This window comes from Pyxicephalus adspersus, chromosome 6, assembly GCF_032062135.1.
Source record: "Pyxicephalus adspersus chromosome 6, UCB_Pads_2.0, whole genome shotgun sequence".
Lineage (NCBI taxonomy): Eukaryota > Metazoa > Chordata > Amphibia > Anura > Pyxicephalidae > Pyxicephalus > Pyxicephalus adspersus.
The window spans coordinates 8,832,460-8,846,022 of record NC_092863.1 but is presented as its reverse complement, the minus strand read 5'-3'; the positions used below and the strand labels follow the sequence as shown (position 1 = coordinate 8,846,022).

Genomic DNA, 13,563 nt, shown 5'->3' with positions numbered 1-13,563 from the left:
GGTGTTTTAATATCTGCAGCAGCTTTCATTGCCACCTCTATATGCAAATACCAGGACATTTTAAATGGGTCAAGCTAAGATTTCTTCAAACTCAGAGCATACACACTTCACTTCCTTGGATGTTTAGAATGTCAAAGTTGTACTTAAATTTTCAAAACTGATTGCACGTCCTAATTTTCCTAATACTTCCTTGGCAGGAATCTTGGCAGCCTTTCAAGCCCTCTTATGTAGACAGAGCAGGTGTGCTTAGGCCATTAGAAACCAACTCTTATCGTAACCTTTGAGAGTCAATAACTTTACAATAAAACGAGAGGTCAGGGATGACTTGTTTTACAGCTCTATCACAGCTTGTCAAAGAGAAAATATTGTTTGTCAAAATATAGATACAAGTGCACTTTATTTTCAGAATGGAAAAGTGCCTAAATACTACAAGGGAAGCAAAGAACACTTTATAACTCAACAAACCTAAGCTTAACGTAAATCCTATTCAAATTAAAAAAATGGAGAAGTTTGCTTCTATGTGTAATTTTTCTTATTTGTTTTTAATTGCAATTGTAAGCCTCCTTTAAATGTTTTCTCATTGTCTTTCAGCTTCTTTCCATTTGTTTTTCTGATAATTGTCAATCCCACTTTGCTGTAATCCCTGCACAGCACAAAGCAACTTTGTCTCATTTCTCAAAGTAGTAAAAAGAGACTTTAATGCCTCAGTATATAAACACACAACACAAGGTTTAAAGCCAATACAATTGTATATCCAAAACTAAAGAATCTGAAGACAGAAATTCCTTTTCAATTGTTCTTTCATCTGCAACATTAAAATGTAGCATATAACCTATAATGTATTCCTAAAGTGACGCTGTTACAAATTGAAACTGGAGTGTGAAAAATGCATCCATTATGAGTAAACCCATTGACTAAAGTCTTATATAAGATTTAACATGTCACTATAATTTCTACTGTCATTTTTATTTTTTTAATTATTTCATTGAAGGAAATAAGATGTTTGCTCCTTTCCCTGGCCTAACGTAACCCAGCTTCCCCCTCCACCGATCCATATTTACTGAGACCTAATGACCATCTTAAATCCCTGTTGTCATTCCAGCATCGCAGTAAATGCACCTCTGCACTGCTGCCCTTGGCCTTCTATGAATTTGTGTCTTGAGATGAGTGGAGAACGTACTATTAAAGTCAATGGGTGTAGATGTGCAGGTACATCTACTGCAGGACTGGAATTAGAACTAATGGGTAATGCAATACATCAAATTTCAATGAGTATAAAACTGTGGAAGGGGATGGGGCAAATCTGATTTATTTAAAAGTACAGTCATTCTTAGAAAACAGAACCTGGTGTTCTTTCCATCAGTGTCCTTGTTAAAATAATTCATAAATTTAGGGTGATACTGCTTTTTCCCTTCTGAGCTCATCCTACATTATCAAACAGGCATCCATTGGAGAACAAAAGTGGCAGTTGTAACGCACATTACACAGGCACGGTCCATTATTGTCACCTGCCATGATAAATGCTATATACCAGTATTTTTTAAAATATATCTTCTTCACTGTAAAGCAAATCCCAGATGTCTAAATGTCCATTGGCTCCAAAAAAAAAAATATACATGCAGCTTAATTTATTTGTGAATCCCAATTCTTTTGTTGAACATGGCCTTACCTCTCTCTGTTAATCAAGGAGGTTACCTACCAAATTAGACAACCAATAAGGCTCAAGGGGCATAATAGGTGAGGCTAAGCTTGATTATTACAGGAATTATCAAAATCATAATCTATATTGAACAGCCGACATTTGTGAATCTGTTGGAATGTTGTTTTCACCATATGCTTAGTTTAAATTATCATACAATGCTTGCATTGTAAAAAATGTACTAAAGGAAACTTTAGATATCCAGTGAATAAAAATAAAGCATTGTAACTGAAGGCACATTGAGGAACCAGTCAGCAGTAAAGGGATCTGATCTATAAAGATTCTAAGTACACACACTTTAAGCATTTTTTATTCAATATTTAAATGATTTCCATAGATGGAACATAAATGACGTGTCTAGGTGTAGTTGAGGCTGTAAACGTCAGTATTTAGAGTACAGTGACACCACTAGAAGTAACTGTAGAACAAGACATTACTAGTAAAGGGACCGGAATCCACAACTTTGTAAGAGAACTCCACTTTAAATGTTTGATTTCCTTAGGAATAATGACTGACTATTTTGCCCAATGATCTTCCAGATCCCAAGGAACCAGATTTCTAACCTCCAGCATTTTTGCATTGTTGATTTTTTTTTTTTGTTATATCTTTGATTCCAAGCAAAGCTTTTCTGATATTTGAAAATCACTCATTTCCAACAGAGATGAAATTTACTGTGTGGTTTGATTTTAAGCTTTTGTGGACACAAAATCTTTTTGAATGCCCTTTTAAAGCTGTAATGGCAGAGAGGATACAAAACAGGATTGACAGCTGAATTAACCCACAAGAGCCAAAAGGAAGCCTCATACCAGTACTCTGGAACACAGTGTCCTCTGCATGCTGCCCGAATGATCATTAGTAAGGTGTAAGGTGCCCAACATATTCCAAATACACAAACAATGACAGCTAACGACTTTGCTACTTTTTTGTCCCTTGACAATCGAAAACGCTGGGCAATTCCTTGGGAGACCATCCTCATGCGTTTCTCTAGGGACGGGGTGGACACTGACTCTGTAAAGCTTCTTCTAGTACTTCTTGTTTTACTTAAAACAGTCAGTGTATTCCCATTTAAGGAGGCCCTCTTAACTCCCTTGACCCTTTCCAGTATTTCTGCCTCTGTTGACTTGTAGGCCTCACCATCAGATCGCACCTTTTTAAATGCTTTATTGGTCACTTTCCAACATTTCAGAGAACTAGTTTTGGCTTTTTCTGTTGCTGGCTTTGCATTATCTGTGGTTGTCTGGCTGTAGGGCTCTTGCAAAAGGTCCAGCCTGGTTCTTGTCCTCTTCCGGATGTTCAGATAGATAGACACATTAAAGAAGGTTACACTTATGAAAGGAGTGAAGAATTCTATGGTGGAAGCTGTGATCAGGAAGTACCAGTTGTAAAAGAATTCAGCAAAGCACTCTCCATCCGGTATGATGGACTTGCCAGCAATGTATTCCCAGGTAATGATGGCAGGTCCATATAGGAGGAAGGCTAGTAGCCAAACCATAGACATCTTTAGGACTGCGTGTTTGCTGTTAGTTTGCTGAGCCCTGTAGCTCACCTAGGAGGAAAAAAATTATTGTTAGTATGCATATAAAGTATAAATAGGAATAAGCATACACATACAAAAGTTAACAGGTGATGTCCTTGCAGAAAGTTGTTCTTCAGAAACCATAAATCACATAGATGGCTCTCCAGTAAACAGTTAATGTAAAATTGTGCTAAAATGGAGCCACTCTTCTTCAATGTTCTCAAGCTGCTAGGAATGGATACCTACAAATAACAGTAAATTAATGTAATGTTCATGAAAACAGCTCCAGGCTTGTTTCACTGAAGAAAACGTGTTAAAGTACTGAAATTTAGTCATGTATTTACTTTCTGAAAGTAGGGATTGGCCAATCTGAATTCTGTTATCGTTTAGGAAATATCATGTGACTAAGTGCCTAGGACTTAAGACATGGCTGTGGATGTATCCGTTCCTGCAAGCTTTATGTTTAATTTATGTTTAAAGGCCCACAACTCTTAAGCTGCATACCCGCGTGCAATTATTGAAATTATACTCATGTGCAATTTTCGTGAAAGATCCTTTTCAACAACTAAGGACTGCAGGATGCATGAAAGAGTGCTGTACATACAGCATTGTTGTGCTGTATGGAGAGGGGAGGGGGAGAACGGTGACACCCCGCTGCGCGCTCTCCTCCTTCCCTTGCATTAGTATTGTTCGTCGTCCGTGGATCCGCCAGGATGGTCGTTCGGACGATGGATGATGGGCGCTGTATACACGCCCCGATTATTGGGCGAGAACCATTGGACGTGTGTACGTAGTTTTACAAACAACTTAGGTAACTGAGCTGAAATTAAGTAGGGTAAAAACCTTAAATCTTCTTTGGAGACTTAACTTCATGCTATGGACAAAATCTGAAACTCCTGTCTTCAAAACATTTTTGAGCATTCATAACAACATTCCTAAATAATCATAAAAATAAGTAATCAGACCTGGCGAATATTTCATGTCTGTTGTACCCGCTGATGCTCCTCACCAACCGATCTATGAGGAAACATCGATCGGACAGGTTTGAAAAAAAATTGTCCGATTGCTATTGATTCCCCAAAGATAAGACAGTGCTGAAGATGCCTCTTGTTTAATTTTTCCTTGCTCCATAGCTTTCACACAACAAGCAGAATATTCATGTTTATGTACAAAGCTTTGTGGATGGATTTGTCCCCATAGCTGGCTTGTGCCTGTGCTGTGCCACCTGTTGTTGAGCTGACATCTAAGAGATATGATCACCTTTGTTGTATTTCTCACCCATTGTGATGCAAAAAAAAAAAAAAGAAGAAATACAAGCACAACATATGACAGGTTGTCCAGTGCTGAACTGCGTATTGATTGCTCTACCTTTGCAAGAAAATAGGTAAAAGTCTGAACTGGAAATATTTTTTAATTCAAAACTCCATTTTTGTACATTTTACCTCTTTTCTTTTAAAAATAAACAGGGATACAATAGCAACATAGCAACAATGAATAAATATTACTGAACCTTTTATTGTTGACACAGTACATATAAAGAGCATGTGGCAAAATCGCCTGGTAACACTTGAAAATTTTATATGGTGAATTAAAAAATAATTTTCTAAGTGATTAGTGCATAGTTTCCCAACCATTCCACTGGATCCCAGAGGTTGCTAGGGGTACCTTGAGCAATGAGAAGTTTGTTCCCCTTGGGTCAGTTTACCTGACACCAATGATCTTTTTGGCTATCTCTAAGGGTGACATTCTTCCCATTTGCCAGCAATGTATAAGGCATTCTTCTACTGACCACCAAGCTAATGTACCATGAGCCATGAAAATTGTATAGTATATATAGTATAACAATTTAGTAGAGTGTATATATATATATATATATATATATATATATATATATATAGCAGAAGCTTCCCTAAGACAAGAACATTATTTCAAGGACGATTCCCCCATGTTAAGAAGGTTGAGATTAAAAGCTGCAAAGTGTCTGTTTTTTTCTAGTCAAGCAGACATTATTTGGTATGTTTGCAATAAGATAATGGGATCAGCAAAGAACAACTGATTTTCAGCACCACTAAGCTGGAAGTATGTGATGAGAAAATTTGACAGCCCCCCACGTACATATTATTTGATCAAAAGCTATACATAGTTAAAGTTTTTAAATCAGTAACAAGCATGACAAGAATATTTGCAGGCACTTAAAAATAAAAAATAGCAACCCATTAAAATAACAAAAAAGGTTTTGCATAAATATTTACCTTGATTTAACTTTTAAAGTAAAATGACACTTGCTTTTACCCATGCAAAGCCATTGATCCCCCCCCCCACGATTTCGTCCCGTGCCGTCCTAAATTCTTTCTTCTTTCCTGCTGCCATCTTTTTCCTTCATCTTTTGGCTTCTGCATACGTCTCCCAAACTCACACTGTGCAGGTGCCAGATCAGGTGACATTTTCTCCTGTATATGTAAAATTTATATTGCTGGAAAAGCCCCTATTGCACATGCCTGAGATTGAGCATGCACAGAGGAAGCAGCCCAAAGCCTCCTGGGATAAAACACATTTTTTTGCTTTATATAAAAGGGTTGTGAAAATGTAAATGTAAAAAATGCTGTCTGTTTTAAGAGCTGTAAAACACAGTACAAGATGTCCCTGATCTTTCAGACTGAATGACAGCCATCATCATTCAGATCACTTCCTTTAAGCCCAGGCTGTCATGTGCTTTTCCACAGCCCTTTACTGGACCATGAAAGGAAAGCAGTACATTGCTACACTCATCCCTATCACTCTGGTTCTCTCCCTATCAACATGGTCTTTATCAGCCCACTACTTCTTGTGCTGTTTCTCCTTCCCCTAGCTTGAGCCCTGCAGTACAGAGACTTCAAACAATGATATTAGATTAAATTCAGGTAATGCTGGTTCTAATGAAAAATATACCTTTAATGATGAATTATTAAAGAACTGCAATCATTTTGTTTCTTCTATGTCTACCTAGAGTTCAGCGTTGACCTGGACTCTTGCACATGTATACTTAAACAACACTGGTAAAGTAAACTTTTTCCTTTAAAATTGTAAAATTACACTTAAAATTAAAAAAAAAAAAAACAATTTAACAGAGAAAGAGATAAATAAACACAAAAATTGATTGGGATAAAAACAATAAATACAAAAGAAATTTAATAGAATTTGCAAAAACATTGTGGTTTGTTTCTGGAAGTTCACCACCAGTTTGTTCGACTTGCTTATTTTAATATATTGATTGGAAGTCAACGTTATTATATTATTGGTAAATCTCTTTAATAATGTTTTGTCTATTGTGTAATTTGTTGCTGTCTCCTACCTCATCTGTATTTGGTAGAAGAAGAGCAGTGGTTTTACATTAAAGGGGCTTGTAACATGTCTGCTGGGGTAATTATTGCAGTCAGCTGGCCACACTGGGCTGCTCATTTGATGTGTAGAAATCCAATAAGAATTCCCAAGACAGTGAGGATTACCCGCATGATCGCTACACTTCCTGGCTTTGACCTACAACCCTCCTCCCTTGAGAACAGATAGCTTTTTACAAGTGTCTCCATCTAATTCTCTACAGAGTCAAAACTCTATGCCCAGAACACTGAACAGTTGTAAATGTGGCTTCCAAACTGTTCTGACTTTGCTACAAGCATTCTTTCCTAATCATGGTACACTTGTGTGCTTTGATTGTAAGGCAAAGTCATATTACAATTATCATATCATACAAGCCAAGTGTGAAACAAATTTTGCATATTGCAGTTACTAAACTTCCAGTCACCCTGCAGACTTTACGGTCAGGTAGGTGGCCTCACTACTTCCCAGTGGGGTTATGCAGTGCTACTATTTAACCAAACTCCCTTGCCAGTCTGCTAATGGGGGAATATCCCCACACCTAGCAGGTTATAGCTCTATTTTCTACTTGTGTTTGCAAGGACAAGGGAGAATTTAATAGCACTGTGAAATGCAAGAGTCTTGCAAAATCTCTAATTCTCCAATCCATGCAGGATTAAAGCAAAAGCAGTTTCAAGGTACCTCTTGTACTTGTCCTCAGAAAGGCAGGTTGATGTTTACAGGCTGGTGTTTCCCTACAGTGATTGACAGTTTAAGGGATGAGAAGAGTCACAGTACTGGGAAGGTTAATGTGAAGGGCAGCGTTATCAGAAGCATCCTAAGATGCAGGAGTGATTGCATCCCCTCACTTGAAGGTTGTGTATTGGGCCTATGGTAATTGCAATTACAAACTAGTAACACCCACAGAAAGGTGAACTTGGAAGTGAACACAAAATAATTCTGCAAGTAAATAGCAGGCCAACTATAATGCTTCATAATACTATCTGCTATTTATATGGGGCAAATGTGCACACTCCCTGCCCTATCCCATAGTGCAGTGCTTGGTGCCTCCTCGGCCCTGAGCTTGTTTCACATGAATGCAGCATTATTAACCTAAGGCACATATAAACACTAGAATGATCAATCTGTATATTTTTGTTTATTGCAATAATTACATTTTAGAAGCCCCGGTATTTAAGAATGTAAAAGTTCAGCCCCCTGGGCCTATTTATACCACATGGCCTAACGCCAAAATATATCATTTGCCAAAGGTTTAGTTCAGAGCTATAGTGCTTTGGTGTGTGCCGACAAAATAAAACATGCTGCATTTAAACACTGTGTATACAATAAATCATTTTGGCTTCTGCTGTTAAAAAAAAAAGATCAATGCAACACATTAAAAAAAACATATCAATGCACATCAACTCAAGTGCATTTAGTACACGTTGTGATAAATGCCATTCAAGTGGTATAAACCCAGTTTGAAGCTCAAGGTAAGTAGCAGTATATAAGTGAAGGATGATGAGTGGGGGAGTACATGAATGGGCTCATTAGAGGGGGAGAGCTTCAGGTTCGCCACTAACATGGGTTCAATGCAAATCTTTGAATTTGAGATTTGCAGTCCCAGCACATTTATGTGCAGATTTAGGGCACAGAGCAGCCATAGTGTTAGTGTAATTAAAGCTGCAATGCAGTGCTTGGCGACTCACAGGGTTTCAGATTTGTTTTTGCCTGTAAGCAGTTTTCTTAACCCTAGACTTCCAGAAAATCACTATTAGCATAATGTCATCAAGGGGCTCCAGCAGTGTAACGGGGAGGCAGGCTTGCAGTATAAAGCTAAAATGCCGCTTTATATATCACCATCTTATACTTCAGAATCCTTGACCTTATCTTTGACCTCCAATATACCCTATGGTGATTTTTACATCAATCATATTATGTTTTAATCCTAAACTAAAGCTGCAAGCTCATGTAATGTGCAAGCTTTAAATTGCACTTTATTTGCACAAATTAAATGACACAAATACAGAATGAAAGTGTATTATATTTTATTGAGTTATTATCATTATTGTGCGGTTATTGGAATACAGCTTTGGCAATGAAATGGAGTGTGACAATGCTCCCAGCGTAAAGGAGCTAATCTGAGACCAGAATGCATATATTATTCTAAATGCTGCATTATCTATACATACTGCATTGTATGGCACAATCCCGTCAGGGCCATTTGCATTAAAATGCTTTTATTTGCATCATCAGAAGCTGGCAGGTTTTTGCAGCCATATTTAACTGCTTCATTACTGAGGCTTCAAATACTCACCGCTCTGGTTACTGAGATGAACCTGTCATAGCTGATCAGGACGATGTTAAAAACTGAGGAGGTACACAATAAGTAGTCCAATACAAGCCACAGTTTGCAGACACTTCTGCCGAAGCTCCATCGGCCAGTGATGACATAGGGGACATAGAGGGGGATGCACAGGGCCCCTGCAAGAAGCAAAAGAAATACAGATTTAAAACTAATTACAGAAATTTCAGTTTTCCTGCACAATATAATAAAGCCCAACTGTGACCTCCAGGAGCTCCCAACCCTCAAACCCTTTTGTTTTAATTATTTACCTCCTTACTTTTTTCAGGAGACTTCAGGCTGCACACCTACACAAAACTAAAGTTCTGCTATGATCAGGCAGGCTTTATTGCAATAAGGGGCAGGCAAAGTCCTTTTCCCAAAAAGCATTCTATCCGCCTAGGTGCTGAGCTGCACATGTATGTTGCAATCTTTAGTTACCAGTATACCTGGCAATCCTAGTTTCCCGTGTGGTTGCTGGGACTGAATGAACTATAACAGTCCAGCGTGGGAATTGGGTTGTCCCAACCTGGCCAATCAAGTTGGCCGAAGATTGCATCTAGGAAGAGAGGAAGGAAGAAGATGGCCATTCCTTCCAATGTACCAGACACAGGTGGGGTAGTGGGGTTCAGTTCCACTTTAAGGTATTCTTTGGGGGTGGTCCTTTACTCTCAGCAATTAAATTAACAGAGCAATGCTGGCGAGATGACCTCAGCACTGCTGTTTTTACCATTACACTATATAAAAAGCTGGCTGAATGACACTAAAGTGGTAAACCAAGGTTGCAATATACTGCTCTTTTCTATGTATTACCTGAATTATTGAAACAATGGGCCTGATTTATCAAAGCTTTCCAAGACTGGAGAAGACTTTATTGGGACAACCTGGGTGATCAAGCAAACCTGGAATGAATCTGGTCCAGGATTAAAAATATTTGACAGCTAATAGCAAATGATTTTTAAGAAATACATTCTAGGTTTGTTAGATCATGCAGGTTCTCCAATGACAATCTTCTCCAGTCCTGAGGCGCTTTAATAAATCAGGCCCAAATCATACACTAAACCCCTGAGAACGTCTTCCAGTGTGTAATTTGTAAACCTAAAATTTAACACAAGAGGAAACTATTGAAGAGAAAGTATGTACAAAATGTAAAGGTTAAAGCAAAAATGACTTTAGAATAAAACTATAATAATACAAATTATGTGATCACTAAATTTATATTACTGCTTTGGATGGTATTATCTGGATAGGTGGATTTTCAAAGTAGTCATGAAGAATTTATTTGTAAAACTGATTGAATATACTGAAAACAAATGAGCAGATTGTTATGCAGACCAGCCCTATCCAATCTCTTTTTACAATCCAGTTTTCTTACATTTTAACTATGTGATCATTTCATTTTTGCTCCATTTGATCAGAACATTGTGGATTGAGGGAGCTGCAATTCCGCTAGGTATTACCAAATCATTCGTTTTTGGTTGATTGGCCAGTTCTAGCACAGTATGTAATCTGCCCATGTATAGGAGGTGATAGCTTGGAATGTGCCTCAACCAATATTTAGCCATTCCTTATCTCAAGGACACAAGGATTTTTTGGGGTACCTAACTTTATTTTGATTCCAGTTCTTGCAATCTATCTATAGAAGAGCGCAGACTAGAAGTGGGAGAAGAAGCAATGAGAATGTGAGAGATAAGCTGATAGGAGAGAAGAGCAACAGAGAGTTGAACTCATCAGTCTGCTGCTTCTTCTTTCACTGTCCAGCTACAGGAGGGAGGAGGAACAAGACTTGTAAGTGCTACCTAACTGCACCATCATGCCCATTCATTACCATGTAGTGCTGTGCTCTGTGGCAAAGCTGTGTACATCTTAGAACAGAATGGACAAATGGAAATTAATAGCTCCCGTATCCTGGCATCTTTTATATGCCAGGAGTTCATCTACCTGACCAGTAGTCAGATGTGACTGGTTAAACAACGAATAGTACTGTCTATCATTCGTAGAAGAATTTATAGTGATAGTACTTGTGGTAGGGGGTTGCCATGGTCAGTCTAATAATTGCAGGGCTGAAAAATGTTTCAGAAAATTTGGACCACCCAGGATGGCTTAATCATAGATTGTATATAGGTAGAGAATTAATAAGCAATAACTTCTTATTGCATGTAAAAGAAAACAAACCACTGAAACCACCAAATGTGTATATTGGATCATTTGCAAAGAAAGATCACCACTTGTCCTAATGAGATATGACTCAAGCAAAGGTGGGCAGCTTTCTCAATGGGTGTTGTTTTGTGTAACTCATTGGTCAATGTATAGCCCCCCCCCCGCCCCCCTCCAAAGAAAAAATTATTAAACCTTTAACACCGATATTTACATTAGGAGCTGTGTACAGCACACTTACTTATCCTGCATCACATATATTTTTTTTTACAAACCTTATAGGATAAACATTTTCATGGACAAGTATAGCCAGAGACTGGTAATAACCCTGCCAGAAATGATTTGTAAGAAATAAACCACAAGCAATATAATCTGTATACTTCTCTATATTTTCTACAGAAAAATCAGTCTGTTAGGAAGGCTGTGCATCTGTAAAAGATCACAATCATTATAAATTGCAGAGGAAATTGTGTTATACTTACTAAATTATCTCCATTACAAGTTCCTCAAAGGAGATTCAGAAATCAATGTTCATGTCAAATAGAAAAACCATTTGAGATACGGTTCTTTAAAACAACTTATGTAGTGCTTAGGCTAAAGAGCTTGCAATCTCTTGTGTGGGTTGGTTCATCTCCTGCCACCCTATGCATATTAATGTCCTATTTCTTTTACAGAGAAGTTTTTGTAATCTTGATTGGTCTTATTGAAACTTTGATATTTAAAGAGTTCCTTAATTTTGCCCCAGTGGCTGACCAGCAGGTTACTACCCACCCGGTTCCTTTACCGATGCTTGGTTAGCATTGAGGAGATGATGTTAGGCTGCCACGTTTAGGCTGTGCTGGGTTTTTTCCTGGCAATGCAGCCCATTGAAGGCAGCAGCAGTTGTACTTCATTTCTATTTGAGGGTAAGAAAAAGCTCTTCATATTTAGTGTAGGGAATAATTCATATGTCTGATATTCTTGAGTTTTTATAGGAATTAAATGACAATTAAATGTGTACAATGTGGCTGGCATTTTTAATGAGGCAGTATAAGGAGCAGAGCTCATACGCAAAGTTCAGTAATTCAGCAACTAACCTTCTCCTGTCAGGTCAATTAAATCTGAATTAATTGGCAAATTGAAGAGAGTTTAATAAGCCTACATTTAAATCTATCTAGCCATCCAACATGAATATATTTTCTGTTCATGTGAAACCTACAGTAATTTTCATGCATATTATAGAAAAATCAGAACCTTTTCCCGAGATTTGGATTTAACTTTAGATGTTTAAATCTCTTTTCACAATCAGAAAACATATTGCTTGGTTAATTGGCTTTTGCATAAACAGTTCTGTAGCTGGACAATTTCATTGAGAGGAGACTGTTTCCATTTTTTGTTGAAGCAGAGGAAGAAATTACATACTGCTGGCTTAATAAACATGAACAAAATGTCATAAACAATAGAAAAATAGATTGATACATTACCTACTAGAAAGTCAGAAATGGCCAGATTGAGCAAGAAGTAGTTGTTCTGAGTCCTAAGGCTGGAGTCTACTATGAAAGCCAGCATAACCAAAGCATTTCCCAGCACCGTGGTGACTATTAAGATCCCCATGAGTACAGCCAAGAGGACAGTCCAGTAGAATTCAGCATTGCCCGGAAAGTCAGGTCCTCCACCATTGCCCTTCCAGGAGTCATTATGATGCCAAGTTTGCTGGGTGCTGGCCATTTCAGCACCACAGCTTTAATAATCTCTAGGTAGAAAGCATAGTAACCATTGATAAGGTCAATAAATTGGCCATCCTTTGCTCCTTATTGTGAAACTGAACCTGGTTGTCTTGAGGTGGACTTAATTGAATATCCAAAGGCATTTGTCTTCTTATGGTCCTTTCCAAATCAACAACTTTGGTCTATGCAGAAGAGCCCAGCTCTTGTTTCTAGTGCTGTCTGAGTGGTTAGTTATTATCTGTCTGAGCCCATCTGCTTCTTTTACCACCTGAATCTCTGCCCCACTCCAGTAATGAAGAGATACCTCCTCCCCACATCTCTCTTGTAGGACTGAACCTCCCTCCTTTCCTTGCTCTCCCTCCCACCTCCAGCCAAAGAACCTCACACAATTCACACACTCCACAACCTCTCTGAGAGCTAGAGAGAGGAGCTTGGTTATAAATATCAGACACAATCAGCTGGAAATCAGCTTTGAAAAAGAATCTATTTAACTCAGTCCTTGCTGAACAATGTAGCAGGATCTGCCACTGCTTATGGGGGCCGTTTAGTGGAAATGCATGCACCAAACAGGTGAATGGTTCTGTGTTGGTAGAACATTTAAATACAAATGCCGTGTTCATTATTACCAGAGCCATTGTCAATATGTTTATTGTATTTCTACAGATTTTTCATATATTGCAGTGTAGTGCAGGTATTGTGTTTAAAATGCATTGTAATATACAGTTAGGTCGATAAATATTTGGACAGAGACAACTTTTTTCTAATTTTGGTTCTGTACATTACCACAAATAATTTTAAATGAAACAAC

General features: G+C 38.0%; 1 protein-coding gene across 1 annotated transcript; it reads right to left on the bottom strand.

The window, feature by feature from the left end:
- Window positions 1-1,628: 1,628 nt before the first annotated feature.
- On the bottom strand, window positions 1,629-13,028 carry HRH3 (histamine receptor H3). Its single transcript, XM_072413711.1, has 3 exons — window positions 12,513-13,028; window positions 8,866-9,032; window positions 1,629-3,245 (listed from the first exon to the last, which is right to left on the bottom strand). The coding sequence occupies exons 1-3, from the start codon at window positions 12,754-12,756 to the stop codon at window positions 2,346-2,348; spliced, it is 1,311 nt and encodes a 436-aa protein (XP_072269812.1). The 5' UTR covers window positions 12,757-13,028; the 3' UTR covers window positions 1,629-2,345.
- Window positions 13,029-13,563: the final 535 nt, after the last annotated feature.